The sequence below is a fragment of the Barbus barbus genome (genome assembly GCF_936440315.1).
Source record: "Barbus barbus genome assembly, chromosome: 20".
Taxonomy (NCBI): Eukaryota; Metazoa; Chordata; class Actinopteri; order Cypriniformes; family Cyprinidae; genus Barbus; species Barbus barbus.
In genome coordinates, this window is record NC_136748.1 from 30,313,127 (window position 1) to 30,334,286 (window position 21,160).

The window sequence follows — 21,160 nt, forward strand, 5'->3', positions numbered from 1 at the left end:
TGTTTTCTTTGATTGATGGTTTGAAACGCAGCCATCAATGTTTTCATTTTTTGTATAATTTTGTCCACAATTGTTAACTTCATATCATCTGCTATGTGTTTGCATAAAGTTATTCTCATGAAACTTGTCAAACATGCTCATATTTCACCTCAAAACCTTTTGTAGTATTTGTTGTACTGGTTTAAAGTATTGTAATGCTAAGTCTTTTTCTGTATTGCAGAACAATCACCAGTTGTCTATCAATGCAAAACAATGTTTCTCGTTATTTTGAGTTGAAATATGACCCTTCCGTGAGAGTCACTCATCTGAGGTCAAAACAGAGGTGAAAACATCTGATGGTACAATTTGTGTTTTTTTTAAAGCCGAACCATCAGCAATTCTAGAGACCAACAATGGGGGAATCCTGGAGAACGACCGTTTTTCAGTGGGGAGGTTTATCAAAAAGACATGTCTCGTGAGTGTGCGTTTGCGTGTGTGGTTCGCAGTAAATCAGGGGCATGTACTGTGGCTACCCTGCGTGGCCCATAACACCCTGGCCCCGCTCCAGAGCGCTGCGGTGTCATGACAGGAAGCGAGAGAGGAAAGCAGTGTGTGTCTGCTATGAATTAACCAGTGTAAATGTAAGACTCCCTTTGAGACTCCCTCCGCTGCTCCGCCAGGCATGTGGGCCACAAAGCAGCTTTGCACGTTTTTATGTATGTGTGTGAAAAGGTGCTACGGAAAAGTAAATTAGTAATACATTTAGACCTCTAATTTACATGACCAGCAAGCAGCGTTTTATTAATAAGTGTGTGTTTTTGTACAGCAAACCAGCAGATGTGGCCAGCAAAGCGTGACTGTATTTGGAGCAACTTAGTGAGCATGAATATAAATATTTAATTTAATGAAATACACGCTATTGTAGTCAACAATGCATTTTATTTACATCAATAAAACAGCTTTAAGTCACATTTATGAATCATTTTTCAACATCTTTTTAACAAGTACAGGCTTATGAAAACTCGTAGAACAAACAGAGGAATTAAACGTCTGATTTTAGCATTAAATCAATATTAAACATGGCATTTATCTTGCTTTTCCTTTGTTTATTTACTAAAAGCAATTGCTCTTTTAATTGCCAGAAGTTATATAGATATATATTATTATTATTTTGCTGATTTATTTTTTAAGAAACTGTCATTTTTAAAAGTAGCACATTTTAAAATAAATTTAAGCAAAAATCTCTGTAAAAACATTGTTTTAAAGTCCTATGAAACCCTGCTGACACCATTTTTATTCTTTTTGTCCCTTTTCCTTTGGTTACTTTTGATTTCAAAACATTTAGATTTAATCATACATTAATCTACATTTGTATATAGTGAACTATATTTATAATCTAAAATTCAGTGTTGCTAAATATGAAGTACATACCTTATTCTGCATAGTGTAATATATCAGAGACAGTAGGTTTGAAAGCACACATGTTAATTTATTCTTCATTAAATACGCTTCCTCTGGGTTTGGCAGAGATTTTATAATCAAATGGCTTCAGTGTTAACCCATAAGAGCAGTTTAAACTCAAATCCTGTGATGGGTCGTTCTCGAAAGTTAGTTGGTGGATTAACATGGCAGCGATCAGGAAAACTTCCACTTTTGCTATCTGATCACCAATGCATCGCCTCTTCCCAATAGAGAAGATCATCACGCTGTTAGTCAGATCTTTATCCAGAGCTCCGTTCTCGTCTAGGAATCTCGACGGGTTGAAGATGTGAGGATCCTGCCACTTTTGAGGGTCGTGATTGACGGACCACTGGTTGATGAACACCACGGTGTCTTTGGGGATGTGGAGACCTTCGATGGTGACGTCTGAGGTGGTGGAGTGCGGTATGGTGACGGGGACGAAGCTGGTGTAGCGCATGGTTTCGAAGATGAAGGCATCCAGGTAGGCCAGGTTGCTCTTGTCTTCAATTGATGGGAGTCTGTCACGACCTACTACTTTATCAATCTCCTCTTGGAGTTTGGCTTGGATTGATGGGTATTTGACCAGTAGAAGCAGCATCCAGTGCAAGGCAGTGGAGATGGTATCCTGACCTGCTCCAATGAGATCAGTAACCGTACCTTCAGTATGAGCCTCGGTCAAGCCCGTCTCTGTGTCTGCATGATCAATCACGCCAATGAAGGCGTCACTCATGTCTCTTGTGACCTCAGGGTTGTAGCTTTGCCTGTGCTCCACCACTTTACCTTTGACAAACGTGAAGAAGTCATTGTTGAGGTCTTTGAAGCTCTGAAAAACGCTCCTCACAGGATTGGGAAAAGATTGCAACCAAGGCATGACGTCCACCAAGCTTCCAGCTCCTATAGTTTCGCCAAACTTGTTCATTTTACCCAAGAGAGTCCTGAACTCTAAGTCATCGTGTCCGTAGCGTTTGCCAAAACAAAGAGCGCAGATGATGTTAGCAGCCGAGACTGTGAGTTCATGAGATGGATTGAAGTATTGGTTGTTTGAACTCAATCTCAAAAACGTTTCAATCAGTTCCTCGGCTTCAGCTGCGATGTGCTTCTCGAAGGACTTTTTCGTTTGGCTGTTTGCAGAAGAGAAGGCACGAATGGTGGACTGGGCGATCTTCCGGTGCATCCTCCATTGCTTGCTGTAGCTGGTGAACGTCATGCTCGTCCCGCCGGAAACCGACTGGAAGGACACAAAGTTCGGTCTGCCTGCAAACTCGGTGCTGTGTTGAAGCAACGCCTCGCGTATGGCCGATTCTCCATTGAGAACCACTATATCGCTGCTGCCCAGTCTAATTTGGTACACATTTCCGTACCTCTTTGCCAACTTGGTGAAGGTGATGTGGGGCATTTGGCCGAGCTGCATGGCGTTACCCACAAGCGGCCAAGCGAAGGGCCCTGGAAGCCTCTTTTTGAGAGTGAAGCTCCTGACCCAGAAACAAGCCTCCAGACAGCAGAGGAAGATGAAAGATGCAACGAGGGCCGGCTGGATTTGTCCGCTCCATTCTTTAAGGATGCTACTGCCCTTCATGCCAAACTCTGTGTCTGAAAGCGCCATGATATTCTGAAGCTCTAAAGGTTTGTTTTTGTATAAATTGCAAGTGTTTTAGTAACTCCCCATCTTGAATGGCGAGAAAGAAAGAATTTAAGAACCCTGCTGTTTTCTGCCTTCTTCGGCTGTGGGGTTACAGGAAGACGGGTTGGGTTTGCGGAGCTGCTTTGTCTGTCCAGAGATGACCAAATTAGAAGAATGCAGATTTCAGCCTTGACACTGTGTTATATATCTCTAGAGTAGGAGGAGTTTGGGCCACAGGTTCGTTTTCTTTCCCCCCAACTCTCTCTGACTCTCCACCCATTATGGCCGGAGAGCCGACGGCTGGACACACATTGGACAAGTTCTTGAGCCATCTACAGATGCATAGCGCTTTAGACAAGTGCATATCAGTATGCATTAGATATATTGCATGAGATAGCAAAATACAGAAGTGAGTGTAATTTATTTGAAAGAATTAAGAGCATTTTTGCAGTACATTAAAGTTTAAAATGTAAATAGATGCAATATTGAACCGGAAGTCAATCAGCATTGTACTGTATTTGTTTGCGATTAGTGGATATTAGTTGTTTCTCTACACCTCTGGTTCCTCTGCTAAGACACTTGTGAACTTGAGAAATCACACTGAGACTTCAAACATGATGAGGAAAAGTGAGCATGAGTGAGATGTTCTTCACTGCAACATTTCAATAGTTTATATAATTATTTCAAATATTGTTTTGAGTTGTTTAAATGCATTTTCGTTGCGCTTTATCTGTGTGTATAGTATATATGACAGAGTAAGAAATTACATAGGTTAAATGGATGTGGGCCTTCATTTAAGGATGGGTGTTGCTTTTTAGATATTTTTAAGAGATCTTTTTTTTAATTATTTGTCTTACCATAAAGTGCTGAAATGTCTGATTAAGATGAATGAAACCATAAAAATAAAAATGCTGTTGTTTTACTTTTTACAGAATGCATTGTCTAACATATATGAGCTTTGTAAGTCTGCTCTAATTGGTGTGATTTCATTTTGTTTGGAATCCACAATCTGATGCCAACTGAATGCTAGTGAAATCAGGAATTCAGTCTGTAAACTTGTGAAAGGGTTTTTTTTTATTTGTCAGACAAAGAACAGATACAAACAATGGAGTTAAATATGTACCATGAGAGTGCATTTATCATGAAGCTGTAGTTAGAATAATGACTGTTGTATAAATTTAATAAGATAATTTGACTTTAAAGATGTGGCTTTACAGAAATATCTCAGTAACTGAATGCAAACAGAAATATCGGCCATAAAACTAACAATAAGGATATATAGAGACAATATGCATAAGTGAAGACAGATGCAGACCATTTAAACGGTAAATTTGGATGCCAAGCTGGTTTAGTCTGATGCAATTTATTTATTTTTTTAACTTTCATATTTGATTGTATGTATGTTTGTGTGTATGTGCATGTATTTTCTTATAAAATGTGAATCATGTTGAGGATCAAAACAGAAAGAGACTGAGTGCATCTTCACAGGTTGTAAAACAGCACTTTATTTATTCCACTTATAGCTTATTTTCCAATAGTAAAAAGAAAACATATTTAAAACAATACCTGAACATTAAAAAAAATCTATTTTTTCTTCTTCAAAAAAGCTGTATTTCTGAATACATGCACTTCAGTTACAGAGCTGGCAAAACATTCAGTGTAAACATTTATCATAATAATTGCAAAGTGATATAGGAGTACATCTTGAGATAGCTATTTGATTTATTCCACATTGTTTTGTGCATGTGGGAGCACCTTCAAAATGACATAATGAGGAAGCTGATAGTTCATCCAGCGTGATGCTTAAGACTTCATTGTGTAATTCGCTGAGCAACAGAACAGACTCAGCAAAGCATTGATTGCAAATTGGCATGTCACTAAAACTACTGTTATTTCAACAAATGACCCTTGCAGCCTTTTTTTTAAAGAATCTCAAATTTATATGCATTTTATAAAGAATATAATTTATATAAACAGGTATATAATGGGTATAAATAAATTCTTTAAATGCCTAATACTTAAAATACCTGAAGTACATAATCACATTGTTATGCAGTTTTATGCAAGCATAATTAAATGCACTGCGATGCCAGATCTGAGTCGAGCTCATAGGAAGTAAAAGTTCTCCAACAGCTGCTGCCCATTAACATGACTCAACACGATCTACAAACAATTGCATAATATTACAAAATAATTGATATGTCTACAGTGATAGTGGCTTAGCATTGGACCATAAACGTTTCATAATGCAGTCCTTCTAACATTATTTTGAACCACAGATGGTGTTTTATAAACATAAAGCAATTAAAACATTACTGTTAAGAGCTGAAGAATCTCTTCAGTTACCTGACAACATATTCTATGGATGTGAATGAATCAGTTCATTGAATCATTGCAAACGTGTATAAATATTAAATATACAATTACTAAACAGCATTCAGTGCAGCTTTACTAATACGTGGAATACATTTGTAATATGTTCAGTCTCTGCTGGCCTTTAGTCACAATAACAAGCTGGTTATTTATACTCATGCCGGCGATACCAAGCCAAAAAGTTTTCCTCTGAGCTTCGCCGAGATTGTGTAATGGAGCGGCTTCAGTGTTAAACCATACGAGCAGTCCATGGAGAGATCCTGAGAGGGCTTGCTCTCAAACGAGCACTGGTGCAAAAGGATGGCAGAGAACAGAAAAACCTCCACTTTGGCAATCTGCTCACCAATGCATCTTCTCTTACCTGTCGAGAAGATCATCACACTATTGATCAGGTCTTTATCCAGAGCTCCGTTCTCGTCTAGGAACCTCGACGGGTTGAAGATGTGAGGATCCTGCCACTTTTGAGGGTCGTGATTGACGGACCACTGGTTGATGAACACCACGGTGTCTTTGGGGATGTGGAGACCTTCGATGGTGACGTCTGAGGTGGTGGAGTGCGGTATGGTGACGGGGACGAAGCTGGTGTAGCGCATGGTTTCGTAAATGAAGGCATCCAGGTAGGCCAGGTTGCTCTTGTCTTCAATTGATGGGAGTCTCTCACGACCTACTACTTTATCAATCTCCTCTTGGAGCTTGGTTTGAATTGATGGGTATTTGACTAAAAGCAGAAGTATCCATTGCATGACTGTGGACATCGTGTCTTGTCCTGCACCGATTAAATCAGTGACTGTAGACTCAACAAAGTCTTTAGTCAGCATGCTCTCTTTCCCGTGCTCAATTACGCCAATGATTGCATCGCTCATGTCACGGGTGACCTCAGGGTCGTACGTGTCTCTATGCTGCACCACTTTGTCCTTCACATAAGCAAAGAACTCTTCATTAAGCAGCTTGAAGTTTTGATAAACGCTTCGGACAGGATTCGGAAATGACTGCAGCCAAGGCATGACGTCCACCAGGCTTCCAGCGCCAACGGTTTCGCCAAATTTATCCACTCTTCTCAGGAGAGTCCTGAACTCGGGATCGTCGTGGCCGTAGCGTTTCCCAAAGCAAAGCGCACAGATTACGTTTGCGGCTGCGACGGTGAGTTCATGTGAAGGACTGAAGTTTCGCCCGTCAGCGCTGAGCCTTAGAAACTTCTGGACCAGATCCATGGCTTCGCCTACAACGTGTTGTTCGAATGTCTTTTTGGTTTGAGTGTTTGCCAACGAGAATGCTCTTAAAGTCGACTGCGCTACTTTCCGATGCACCTTCCACTGTTTGCTGTAACTGCTGAACACCATGCTCCGTCCGCCAGAAATCATCTGAAAGGACACAAAGTTCGGCCTCCCGGCAAATTCAGTGCTGTGTTCAATGAGCGCTTTGCGTATGGCTGCATCTCCGTTCAGAACCACAATGTCGCTTCGCCCGAGTCGGATCTGGTAGACGTTTCCGTACTTCTTTGCAAGCTTGGAGAAGGTGATGTGTGGCATTTGTCCCAGCTGCATGGCGTTGCCCACCAAGGGCCAGGCGAATGGGCCTGGGAGCCTTTTCTTGATTGTGAGATTTCTGACCCAAAGACAGGCCTCCAGGAAGAAGAGGATGATGAAGGATGCTATCAAAGCCGGCTGAACCTGTCCACCCCATTCCTTCATGATGCTGCTGCTCTCAAACTCCGCTTCAGTCAGAGCCATTCTTCTGATGCACTTTTATTCTTCTGATGAGATTCTGTTCAAATAATGTTCATGTTCAATGCTATATAGAGAGAGAAATATTAGCATCCATTTAAAATAATAATTAATCTATTTCTTCTTTTTGCAAAAGTAATGTAAACTAACTCGGTTGCCAGTTCAGTCTATTTTTATTCATCTGCATGCACTGATTTAGATTTTTCTACTCTCTTTAATTTTCCAGGTTAAGCTGACAGGGTTTTCTGAGCTGCTTGGTTGGATGCATGCCTTTTATATATGTTTGCAACACAGGGGGCAGGACCCGATGATAGTCTCACTCCTCCCATTGTGGAAGCCGCAGAGACTCTGTTAGAAGGTCTGAACGTCTGGCTGCAGCCGAACACGGAGATGCAAGTGCGCAACCGGTTCTGTTCACTGGGAAAACGTCTGAAACTAGTGCGTAAATCATATTTTTTTTTCATTTGCACGTGCTCTGCGCGGGGTATTTCTGATCGTCGTTGCGGAGATGCATAAAACTCTTGCGGTTTGTGCCAGTCATCATTTAGTGATAAACTCAAATGGAGTGATGCATTAAAGGTTTTATGTTGCTGCAGCTGAACTCTTTGCATGTCTTTATTTGATGCGCGTGTTTCCAGTCGTTTGCGCACTCTTGTAATCATTATTTCTGCTCTGGTTTGCACAGATTTACGAAAATGTAATTTTAAGCTTGATGCAATCATCGACGGCATCCCAGACTTCAGACTTTTGTCTTGGGGAATGTTTCGTACTAAAAAGACGCTCTGTTTCGCAGACCCACTTTACATAAACCCTTAAAATGGAAAAGTATGCATGCATGGAGTTATGCAACACGACTAGACATTGAAAATCCATGCTATCCCTGTACTGTGTTCCTTCATATTTTATGTCTTTAGCCCCGTTGGATATATATATATATATATATATATATATATATATATATATATATATAATGAATGAATGAATGTGAGTATGGAATATGTCATAACATACATGACATTTTCTCATGCATATTGTAAAAAGATAAGACGGTTGTAGTTGCAGTTATTATAATAAATAATTTAATATCCTTGCAGAATAGCCTAATTCATTATGTCAATACAAATTTGATCTCTGAGTACAAACAATTGATTTTTAGTACAAATGTCAACATTTTACAACACAGGGAAACAAAGTTCGTAAATGATCTTTCAGAGCATAATTTGATGATGTGTTCACATGTCCATGGTGCATCATGTTCTGGGGTCTCTGATCTCATCGTAAAGCACGCCAGGGTCTCTCTCGGCTATTTTCCTCTCACAATTTCAGGATGAATTTTCACATGTGTTTTTGGGTATGCAGTCATTGAGAGATTGCTTAACTGCAAGCATGCCTTCATAACGTGCACTACAGCAGATCCTCTCTCAGAATACACCAATACAGACACTTTATTCTGTAAGAGGGTCATTTGTATTTAAAAGTTTAATGATGTTTTCGGTGCTTTCGTTTTTCCTTTGCTGTTTGTTGTCTTTGTACAGACTTAGTTTATATCATAAGAGCGTTAAATGGATGTTACACTGGTATTTTACCATTTATATTTGCAGCTACAGTGATCTATCGTTCGTCAAGTGAGAAGGAAGTTCTCTGAAATCTCAAGATTTAAGCGATAGAACTGAATGTTCTTGATGCAAGACGTTTCTCTTCTGAGTGCCAGGCAGGAGATAAATGTTCCTTGTTTCCTCACCAGGAGGAGTTTATTTTTGCAGGGATCTAATGACTCTAATTGCAGAGCTGCAGCGTTTCTAGAGTCAGAGAGACAGTAGCATTGATTTCTTGCTGATAGTACACTTTCCTGGATGCAAACCACCACTAAAATGAAAAGTCCCTCCTGCCCTGAGAAGAGAGGAAGGAGAAGCTGCCAAATACAATCAGTTCCAATCCACTTGGATTTAGGAGCCCACTGTTTTTGCTCCCTAGGAGAGAATAAACATCTTCACAGAAACAAGATTAGATTTCATTGTGCAATGTTCAGGGAACACTATATAGACGACGAACTAGTGAGCATTATGGACTCAGTTAATAATCTGTGTGTGTAAGCAGTACACATAATAAAATAAAGTAAGCCTTTGTGTTTAATCCATTGTATTTTAATGCATTAATTTAGCCTTAAAATGCTCTTTATAATGCATTATGATCTCAACAAGGAATCTGCATATATTATAATGTATTTTAACTGGTTACACTTATGAAATAAAATTATTATTAAGGCTTGAAGTTAAGTGTTATCCATTGTCGTCTTAAATCTAAAAAAGTGAAAATTGTTCTCATAGATCTTGCATTTTAATTAAAAGGCATAAGGCATATTTTAAAAGCTCAGGATTTTGATTTAATTTGTAAAGTAAACCATAGCAAAAAAAGCTTTTAAGTAATAATTTAATTTACCGTAATCCATTATGTTAGATCATCAAAAATGTATCATCTAATTAATTGATGTAACAATATTGTAATATTACTGTGGTATTAGTTAATATTCTGTGTTTAAGCAGTACATACATAATAACATAAATAATGTTATACCTATCTTACAAAAAATACCTATATCTTCTAATAAATGAAGTAACATTTTTTCTAACTTTTCACTTTTTAATATTAAAAGCTCAAGACTTTCTGATTGACTTGATATTTGCAAAGCTTTTCAGTAATATTTTAATGTAAGATCATCCAAAAATCAAGGACTATTACAATTTTGTATAAGCATACTTGCATAAAAAAACAAAATTATTATTATCATCTAAATCTGAAAAAGTAAAAACTAAAACTATATATCTGACCCTGGAGCACAAAAGTAGTCATGAGTAGCACAGGTATATTTGTAGACAACAATACATTGTATGGGTTAAAATTATACATTTCTCTTTTATGACAAAAATCATTAGGATATTAAGTAAAGATCATGTTCAATGAAGAAATTTTGTAAATTTCTTAACGCATATATAGCAATACTTTATTTTTGATTAGTAATATGCATTGCTAAGAACTTCATTTGAACAACTTTAAAGGTGATTTTCTCAATATTTAGATTTTTTTGCTCCCTCAGATTCCAGATTTTCAAATATTGTCCTACCAAACCATACATCAATGGAAAGATTATTTATTCAGCTTCAGATGTTGTATGAATCTCAATTTCAGAAAATTGACCCTTATGACTGGTTTTGTGGTCCAGGGTCACATATATGCATATTTTTTTAAAAGCCTTACATTTTGCTTGACTGTAATATTTGCATCATAAACCACAGCAACAAGCTTTTCCGTATTTTTATTTAATGCACCATTATAACCTAAAATGTCAAATGTTATTTCGATGACTCAGACACGGCTCTGAGTTTGTAGACCCGGTTTTGCAGTGTTACTATCAGAGTTCAGCGCTGCCAAAATCCCGTGATTCACATATGGTCTCTCACATCAGCGTCTGCACTAATCAGAGCCAGCTTTGCGGCAAGCCTGTGTGTGTTGCGTGAGGCTGTCGTGTTTGCCTGCCATTATTCTCCTTAACCTGGCTGTGAAAGGCTGGCCGTGACCCCGGAGGGTCGGGAAGGTCGAGGACTTGGCAGCCGCCAGCGTGTGGATGCAGGTCTCACGGCGGACGAGCCGATTCCGGTCTGGAGCTAATCACTGTTTACTAGAATCATTTCCACTTTTCAGCGAGCTACTGTCACGCACGGCCGCGGGAGGGGGGAAGCCTGGGGGTCCGACGGAGCCGGCGGGATTCAGGGAGAAGGACGAGCTGAAACTAACTGTAGGAATGCGAATGCAGATTAGACAGCAGCGGTGATCCAGAACCCCAAACGAGCGACTGACACTCAGTGAGAGGAAATGAACACACTCTCTCGCTGCAGGACACTAACCAGTGCTTTATGAGCGTGACTCACCAGTGCCATCTTGACCATGTTAGCGCTCGATGGAGTCTATTAACGCTGGTGACGTGATGCTGATTCACTTGAGCTCAGCTATTTTTGCACAAGAGAATTTGGATGATTTAAACTGTAGATTTTCACAGTTTTGCAGAAAATACTTGCCAGTGTTTTGAGTGGTTGCCAGGGTGTTGCTATGCAGCCGCTAAGGTCTTTTGATTGGGTTTTAGCATGTTGCTAGGGAGTTACTGGAGCAGCTTGTTTCCAGGGCATTGCTATGCAGTTGCTAGGGAGTTCCTACATTTGAATGTTGCCAGGGTGTTGCTATGCAGTTGCAAGGGAGTTACTGCAGCAGGTTGTTGCCAGGGTGTTGCTATGCAGTTGCTAGGGAGTTACTACAGCAGGTTGTTGCCAGGATGTTACAATGCCTTTGCTAGGGAGTTACTGCAGCAGGTTGTTGCCAGGATGTTGCTATGCAGTTGCTAGGGAGTTACTACAGCAGGTTGTTGCCAGGATGTTACAATGCCTTTGCTAGGGAGTTACTGCAGCAGGTTGTTGCCAGGGTGTTGCTATGCAGTTGCTAGGTAGTTACTGCAGCAGGTTGTTGCCAGGATGTTACAATGCCTTTGCTAGGGAGTTACTGCAGCAGGTTGTTGCCAGGGTGTTGCTATGCAGTTGCTAGGTAGTTACTACAGCAGGTTGTTGCCAGGATGTTACAATGCCTTTGCTAGGGAGTTACTGCAGCAGGTTGTTGCCAGGGTGTTGCTATGCAGTTGCTAGGTAGTTACTGCAGCAGGTTGTTGCCAAGGTGTTACTATGCCTCGGTCCGTTCGCTGCGGGGCCCCCTGAACCGCACCAGTTTCACTGCATTAATGATGGCCCTGGCTATGGAGTTAGTAGGTTATTGGTACAGAAATAGATTATAAAGGCATAGATTATTTTATATTTATCAATTTAGTTTAATCTTGTAACTAGAAATCTGCTGTTTTGCTCTATGTGTGATTTATATTTTTATGACATGCATGAACATTTTGTTTTTATTACATAAATCACAAAAATATCCAAGATTCCCAAACGCAGGCTATCTTTAACTGAATCCAGTGAGGTTACTGAATTATTGCGGTCTGTTCTAAAACGAGAGCGAGTCGGCCCTAAGGGAACGCAAGCGCACAGACGTCTCACAGCAGGATGCTTGTGCTTTCGCCAGGTACATTAAACCACAAATCTCCTCTTTCTCTGGCCTCTGCTCGACTTTGGGTCCAAGATCCCATCTGCCAATCAGAAGTGAGTGCCGTGTGTTTCCTCCAATCAGAACCGACCGTGTGAGCATTAGTGATTTGATGTGGCCTGACGTTTAAGTGCGATCAGTTACTATAGTTTGATATGTCAATGATGAGCGCTCCTGAACATTTCCAGTCTGTTAATAACGTGACTTGGCCGATGAGCGGTGATGGAAACTGTGGAGTTGAGTTATCAAACATACCAGAACACTGATGTGAAGTAACAGATGTTTCTACGCTTCATCATGATCATATTTATTATTAATTTAGCAGATTCTTTCATATCAGCCTATAAAGCATTGCACATAAATTAATGAATGTATCGCATTTACGTAAACTGATTAGAGCATTAATGCAGAATATCGTGATGTGGCCAGCTCACACTTCAACGTGCAGCAAAAAGAAATGAAACCTTTTTATTTTTTTGCATAAAGAAAATTAAGGCTATTTTATTTTATTTAAAAAAAATAATTATTAAAAAATATAAATAAAATTATCATATTATTTTAATTGTCATAAAAATGAAATTTATTTGTCATAAAAATCAATCAGAGCATGAATATGTTCATGTGTGTATGTAATGTTTGTGTAAGCACAAAATAAATGGTAAGATTAGCCAATATTTTTCATGCCATGTCTTAAAATACTTTAGCGAGAATTTAGCCAGAACTGAGTTCTCTGAAATATTTGCAGTTTAGAAAACATTCCCTTCCTTTTTGTCTTGGCATGATAGTTTTGAGGCATGTTGTTATTTCAAAGTTTGTAGGGCCTGTTTTTCTCCAAGCCAAATTATCTGCTGAATTTCTGTTGATCTTCTGCATCTATGTTTCCATATCAGGAGTAGATTGAGCTTTTAATTCTAGACTTTAGTCATTGAGTGCATTTAGTTTTATTTTTACCAGCACAGTATTAAACACACAGTATCTGTAGAGTGATAATGGCCTTTGCGTTCTCCTTCACCCCTCTATAGGTGCGTTCTGATGTCTTCTGCAGAGGTTTCTTGCGTGCGAGGATAAGTTTGCGTGCCACACCGGCCTAGCGTGCACAGATCCCGGTCACCGGCCCCGACCTCCCCTGGGAGAAGGAGGAGGAGATTAAAATGAGACGGGGAAGGAAAAAAATACGGCGAGAAATGGCTTCCAGATGACCCCGATTTGAGTTGGTTAGCTCATTTGTAGCTGGCAGACGGACTCTGACAGGAACAATTACGGCAGCCTGAAGCTCCAAACAGCAGCAGCACATCTCCAGGTTAATGAAGGATTACTCACACATACATCTTCACTATTCACAACTTAGAATTAGAAACTTTCTCACTATAAATAAACTTTATTTTAATCTACAATGTGGGCGTAAGTAATAAGACTTTTTAAAGTGTTTAAAAAGAATTGATCATATGGTTTTATGCTACAAAAACAAACTCTAAAACTCTATAATTATGATAAAAATAAGTTGCCATAAAGTTGCTCTTTACATTGTGTAATTATTTGCATATGTAGTCCTTTAGTTTGATTGCGACTCATTTCCCGTACAGCAAAATTTTGAACCATGTTTTGTATAGTTTTAAAAATGTTTAAAAAATATAAATATATATTTTTAAAAGCATTTAAAAAATTAATTTTGCCCTTAATACATTGTCAGTCCAAGAAAATATTTTAACATTTTACATTTGAAGAAAACCTTTATTTGTTGTCTATAACACACATTATTTGCATGCAACATAAATTAAAATAAATAAATTTAAAATTAAATAATTATATGCTTTTCCAGTGATTTACTATTTTCTATTGCACTTTAAAATTGTGAATTTTTAAGTGCAATAAAAACAGAATTTATACTTTTTTTGCTTGTTGCCCCAATTTCACTTTGCATGTAAGTGGATTTTTTATTTGTTTTTTTAGCTTTTCTCTCTACTTGTATGTGCATGTCTACAGAAAACCCCAAGACTGGAGAAATCTCATGCAAACATTTTTTGCTTTATTTTAATGCACTGACAGCAATTGTGCATGTAGTCACAGCGACTGACGTGTGTCACAGCTGGGACAGTGAATGCGGGTGGTCTTTGCGGCAGTGCAATCATGTTTGTCCTTAATGCTGACAAACCACAGTCATTTACATGCAACTGTGTAAATGAGAAGTGCAATTAGAGAGTCGAGACCTGCTCCAAAAGCAGCTCGTTCCACATCACAGTACGCCCTGGGAAGTCTTTCCTCAAGGGATCACGGGAAGAGATCCGATCTCTGTTCTCACTTTATTCTGGGATGAAAGTGTGCGGTAACCTCGGTGCATTCTCAGCAGTGCGTTTTGCCTGTTCTGATCTTGTTTACAGGCTATAAATCTGCTGCTTATGTGCGACACGAGTGACATGATGTAGTGGGACAGTAACAGCTCGTAATTACACTTGTTATCAATTACACATTTTCTCAGCTCAGCATTCCAGATGCTCTGAAATGAAAATCATACAGTAGAAAACAAGAAAGTAAGGTCTTTCCACCCAAAACAGAGGCAAAATGAACCTTTCAGCACTTATAATTCAAGACACCACAAGTACAGAGTTCAAATTGTATCTTATATATCACCATACTTACCCAGCTGATTGCTCACAGTACATTAAGACCATTGGTTTAGAAGTTTTCTGAAATGTTACATTTTAATATGCAGTAGTACATTATTTAATTCATTATTAAAGTTAAGTATGCACTAATTTGCATACATTTCCAGGACAGCTGGATAAAGCCAAGTTCAAATTGTTGTTTAATTTTGCTGACATATAAGATTTAAAGATTTTTACAGAGATGATTTTGGATTTCTCTTTTTATCACTCCATAAATCAGAAATGACTGCCAACAGACAGAAAACATTATATTTTCACCATATGAAAAGCCAAATAGCCCAAAACCTCAAAAATGAGCAGTGCGTGAAAAACAATGGTTTCGCCTGTAGTGCCTCGCCTTAAAATATAATTTATTAAAGAGAAACAATAATGTTTTCTGAGAAATGTTGTTCTCTCACAAAATTATTGTTTACCCAAAAAATCTTTGCACTGTCTCACAAAACATTTGCCTTTTGCAAAAGTACATTTTATTCACATTTTGTAGGAATAAAGTGTTACATAAATCAGTGTGAATGATATATAAACAAACCCCTCTATAAAAACCTTCTGAATATGTGTAGGAATAAAACTTATGAATATAGATAGGAATAAAAGTGGAGTGAAAAAAAAAAACTTTTTAGATATTTTAACTGAAATCTAAAGATGCAAATAGAAGTGCAATAGTTTTTTTCCCACTATTCCAAAACAACATGATTTGAAAAGCCAAATAGCCCAAAATTGGTTGACCAGTGCATGAAAACAAAACAAAACAATGATTTTGGTTTTAAAATGAGAAGTAATTAATTAAAGAGACACAATGAAAAGGTTTAAAGCCATTGCAAGCAGTTCTATAAAACTACAATGATTGTTTAACTTTGGTCCTAGTTGAAGTGATCCTCAGTCTGAACTCTCAGTCATGTTTCTCAGTCGGTCTCCCGAGCGTCTCTGGCTCCAGCTCTGATTTCCACAAACATTGAGTTGATTCTGATTCTTGTCTAGTTAGTGGGGTTCCCTTCCTTTGTCTCGTTGGGCTGCTAGTCATTCCTGAGGGAGCGTCTGACGGATGGTTTAGAGTCAGCCGTTATTACGCTGCAATTAAATGACTATTTGGGACACTTCACATAATGAACCATTTCCTCCGGCTGAAATGTTTCTCCAGCGTTGCCCAACATGTGGTTAAGACAGTCTGTCACCATCAGCACAGCTCGCTGGAGTCATTTCAGATTCAATTTATAATCGATTTCATATGACATTGTTTTCTTTTCATTTATTATTTGCTGACTCTACTGTTTCCTCAGACCCTGAAGAATCCAAGAAGAGCTGTTTTGGAGATCCAAGAGACGGAGATCCAGTTCTTATAAGATGTTCAGGTAATAATGAGATGACCAGCAGCAAATAATTCACTCGTTTCTTTCCAAGAAACAAATGTGCTATTGACCAGGAGCTTTGGAGATCACGTTTTCTTTGTAAAGAAATGACAATCACTTTGAGCGAAACATTGCAAAGTTAATTTATAAGTAGCTTTGGATAAAAATAAGTAAATGTAAATATCTATGACTAATCATTGTTTTCTAGACACTTTGATTTATTTGAAGTGATGTGTGGCCAAGTATGGTGACCCATACTCATAATTTGTGCTCTGCATTTAACCCATCCAAGTGCACACACACAGTAGTGAACACACAGTGGGCAGCCAATACTGCAGCGCCCAGGGAGCAGAATCATTGCCTTGCTCAAGGATCTCACCTTCGTGGTATTGAAGGTGGAGAGAGGGCTTGTTATTCCCTGTTATTCCCCACCTAAAATTCCTGCCGGACCCGAGACTTGAACCCACAACCTCAGGTTACAAGTCCAACACTCTATCCATTAGGCCACGACTGCCCTTTCAAGAGCAGACCAACATCATTGCTTCCAGGACCGATTTGCTGTGAACCAAGACGATCTCATGGCAATACGTAGTTTTGCAAGAAAATGCTAAGTTTCTAGATGGAATGCAATATTTTTAAACAACCATGTGATAATGCCTATTTTTATATAATAAAATTAAATATGAACGAGGATCCATTTCATGCAACAGTGTTTTTATTTGTAATTTCACAGGAAAACTTAATTCATTTACAAGGCAGTGATTTAGTATAAATTTGTACATTGTAAATCATGCAAAAATATATAATTTTTTATAAAAAAAGTAAAGTCCCTAAACAATAACCATCACCAGGTGTTAGCAGATCTCATGAAAATATACAAATTAGATTTGCCAAAATGTAAAAATGCTTTGTACTCTCGCAAAAATATTGTTTGCTAACAAAATATTTTATTTGCTTGCAATATTTTTTTTTGCATTTTCCCAAGAAATGTTTGCACAATCTCACGAAAAAATTTACGTTTGCTCACAGAAATATTGCATTTTCCTGTTAAACTTTGCATTCTCTCGCAAAAATCACAGTATTGTACTATGAGTGAATGCAAAGTTTCTCGGGGCAGTAACACAATTTTTCAGATCAAACGCAAAGTCTCTTGGGGTAACAGAAGGCTTCTTGGGAAATACAATACTTTTGCAAGAAGAAAAAGATTCCTTTGGAAAGCGCAATATTTTTGTGAACCAATGCAAGTGTTTTGTGAGAGAAAATGCAAAGTTTTTTGGGCTAATTCAGTTTTTTTTTTTTTTTTTTGAGCGCAATGCTTTTGTGAGAGAATGCAAATGTTTCATGAAAGAACGTAAAGATTCTTGGGGAAACGCAATACTTTAGCAAGAAAGTGAAATGTTTCATGGGGAAATGCAAGATTTTTGCAAATGAACAAATGTTTTGTGACAGAATACAATATGTTTCAGAATGAACGCAAATGTTTTGTGAGAGAATGCAAAGTTTCCCGGGACAACGCAATACTTTTGCAAGATAACGTAAAGTTTCTTGGGAGAGTGCCATTCTTATCGGGAAACGCATTATTTTTGCAAGAAAATGTAAATGTTTTGTGATAAATGCAATGGGTTTCTCTTGCAAACACTCTTTTTAAGTGAAAATAATATTATTGTGAGAAAACACAAATGTTTTGTGAAAGAACACAAGATTTCTTGGAGGAACGCAACATGTTTGAGAATGAACGTAAACATTTTGGGAGAGGATGCAATACTTCTGTGAGAGAGCGCAAATTTTGCGGGAAAATAGTATTATGCGAGGGAATGCAAAGTTTATCAGGACAGCACAATATTTTGTGAGCAAATGCAAATGTTTTGTTGGAAAACAGAGTTTCTCTGTGAAACAGAATTTTTCGCAAAAATACTGCATTTTACTTTGTGTTATCTCAGAAATGTACTGGGTTCCCCAAAAAGTATTGCATTCTCTTGCAAAAGATTTGCATTCTCAAGAAACTTTGCCTTCGCCGGCAAAAGCACAGAAATGTTTTTTATATCATATTATTTCCATCACAAGCCTTATGCAAGCAAATGCAAAGTTGCTCAGTGAGAACATAATAAGTAGATTTTTATTTAAATTAATTATGAGCTTTTCATCAACTCACAAACCCCAGTTTGGGAAATGTTGCTCTATAGAGTGACCTGTTCACTTTTTCCACTTTTTTTCACCGTCAGAGGAAAAACAGATGTTCAGTGATCCGGCTCTCCACCTCTGCTGGATGCTGCGGTCGGATTGGATGGGAGGTTTTTCCTTCACCTCATCAGGGTCACTGAACGCCCATCCCGAAGCCATCCAGGACAGCCAATGTCTCCACTTCAGCACGAATATATAGAGAGAGCTCTCACTCCATTACATGTGGAAAGATCAGGAGTGGGTTTTTCTGTTTATAATGCTCTGAGGTCCTGTAAACACATGGACACATACAGCAACCACAATAGAGACCCTGAAGGTCAGAGGTCAATGTTTGGAACAAGTCCGACTGTAGTTTAAATATCACCATTCAAACTCAATTACAATTTCCACTGTGCTCTTTTAACATCCCAGATGACTTAAAAGAAAAAGACATGTTTCTCATTATATTTCAAACAGTATTTACCTGTATTTGATTTCTAATTAAACCAAAAATAGCATGTAGATGAGTTTCATGTCACAGCTCAAGACAGTGACTAGTACATACTGTATCGTCTTTAGTTTGTTCACTAATCTGTTTTATACTAAACTTGGCATTGTGTGCTGTATTGGTCACTATAGTTTGGACACTTTTAGGTTTTTTTTTTTTTCACATGAAATGTCTGTGTATTTTGTTATATGTTAAGCAATCATTGTCAAAAATAAATAAAATTGAAAAATTAATCAATAAATAAATACGTCTATATATAATTGCCTGCAGAATATTTTAAGCATTCCTCAAAAACTTAATAAAATTAGTAAAAAAAAAAAAAACAAATTAATAAATCTATTTATAAAATTGTCTATATATAACTGTCTATGTATTTTGTTAAAATATATTTAAAAATATAAAATAAATACAGCTATATATATAATTATCTGTATTTTGTTGTTTTAAGCACTCATTTGGTCAAAAATTAATAAAATTATCAAAATACATGCATCTGTATATAATTATCTGCATTTTATGTTAATCATTCATTGTAAAAAAGAAATGAAATTGGTTTAAAAAACAAAAGTATCTATATTGCTATGTTAAGTATTCATTATTTAAAAAATTACGTTTGTTGAAACAAATAAGAATACATGAGCTATGTGTAATTGTATTGTATTTGATGTGTTAAGCAATCCATTGTGCATCAAAAATATATAAAATTTGTGAAAAAAAGAATAATATATACAAATAAATACATTATAGGCACATTATAAAAAGTGGCAACCTGCAACTGTTATCTGAAAGAGCTATTTCTACCTGATCTAACCCATAAAAATAATTTTTGTTGGTATAAATGAATGTTTTTAAGTAGATTCAGTGGTGTTAAATCATATACTTGTTTGTATAAAGCTAGTTAATTTAGATGTTATTTTTAGTTTATTATTAGACCGGCAGAGACTGTTTCATAAAACAAGTTTACCAAATAAGCCAGGCTTATTTCAGTTAGTCTGACTTATTGTCAGTTGATTTGGTTCAAAATAAGTCAGACTAACTGAAATAAGCCTGGCTTGTTTGGTAAACTTGTTTTATGAAACAGGCCCCTCAGGGTTACCGGCTCCTGCGTGACAAGAGCGGCTCCTGTTCTGTGCGTGACTGCTCTGTTCCCGTCTGCCACCTCAGGGCCGCCTTCACACCCTCGTTAGGCGGCACACTGCTTGTTTTGGCCCGGCGCCCGTGTGAACAGAACTCTGAGTGCGGCCAGTGGCTGGAAGTGAACCGTGAGCGCGGGGACAGCGGCGTGATTGCCTGCGTATGACCTCGCTGCGGGGTCACGGGAAATGCAGCCGCTTTTAGACCGGGACGCGCAGGACTGGGTCACGCAGAGTTCACTGCACTGATCAACACACTTAATGGACCCGGCTTTCCCGAGCATGCGGTACAGGAGACTGGGGCTAGTTGTCACAGTGTCAAAAAATCTCTATATAAAAATTGTGTATATTATACAATTTTTATATACAGTATCTCACAGAAGTGAGTACACCCCTCAAATTTTTGTAAATATTTTATTATATCTTTTCATGTGACAACACTAAAGAAATGACACATTGCTACAATGTAAAGTAGTGAGTGTACAGCTTGTATAACAGTGTAAATTTGCTGTCCCCTCAAAATAACTCAACACACAGCCATTAATGTCTAAACCGCTGGCCACAAAAGTGAGTACACCGCTAATGGTGCTTATCTACTGCATGGTATAGCACGGTACGGTTCAGTACGGCTCATTTTTGGGGGGTTTTCCACTGGGTACAGTACCTGGTACCTGGTACTTTTATAGTACCACCTCGGCCGAGGTTCCAAGCGAGCCGTACCGTTACTAAAACGTGACGTGTAAACCCTGCTGATCACTGATTGGCCGGAGAAAATCATCACTGCCTGCATCATTTGAACTTTTTATTTTTTTGCGTCATTTGAACTTGCGGCACGAGACACAACAGACCTACTAGATTTAAATCCGCACAGCCAGCAAAGGATCGAGCGCAACTGTTTTGAATGAGCGCACCTTTCTTTTAACAACCAAAAAAATGTCTGTTTCGTTGTCGGTTGAGGAAGTACAGACATTCCTCCTGTGACAGCCGAGGAGCGGATCCAGCGAGAGCGTGATGGAGCGACGCGGAATTAAAGTTTTTCAGGAGTCACGGCAGTAG

At 38.3% G+C, this 21,160-nt stretch overlaps 2 protein-coding genes and 1 long non-coding RNA gene across 3 annotated transcripts; 1 reads left to right on the forward strand and 2 right to left on the reverse strand.

Moving 5' to 3' along the window:
• Positions 1–906: 906 nt before the first annotated feature.
• Positions 907–3,231, reverse strand: LOC306886296 (cytochrome P450 1B1-like). Its single transcript, XM_079443294.1, has one exon. It carries the CDS (start codon positions 3,041–3,043, stop codon positions 1,469–1,471), a length of 1,575 nt encoding a protein of 524 aa, XP_079299420.1. The 5' UTR covers positions 3,044–3,231; the 3' UTR covers positions 907–1,468.
• A 1,311-nt stretch (positions 3,232–4,542) lies between these two features.
• Positions 4,543–7,407, reverse strand: LOC306886295 (cytochrome P450 1B1-like). Its single transcript, XM_079443293.1, has 2 exons — positions 7,309–7,407; positions 4,543–7,225 (listed from the first exon to the last, which is right to left on the reverse strand). The coding sequence occupies exon 2, from the start codon at positions 7,162–7,164 to the stop codon at positions 5,590–5,592; it is 1,575 nt and encodes a 524-aa protein (XP_079299419.1). The 5' UTR covers positions 7,165–7,225; positions 7,309–7,407; the 3' UTR covers positions 4,543–5,589.
• On the forward strand, positions 6,353–19,224 carry LOC306886307. Its single transcript, XR_013785619.1, has 4 exons — positions 6,353–7,596; positions 13,317–13,594; positions 16,235–16,306; positions 18,526–19,224. It is a non-coding gene; the product is annotated as an uncharacterized lncRNA (long non-coding RNA).
• The last annotated feature ends 1,936 nt before the right edge of the window (positions 19,225–21,160 follow it).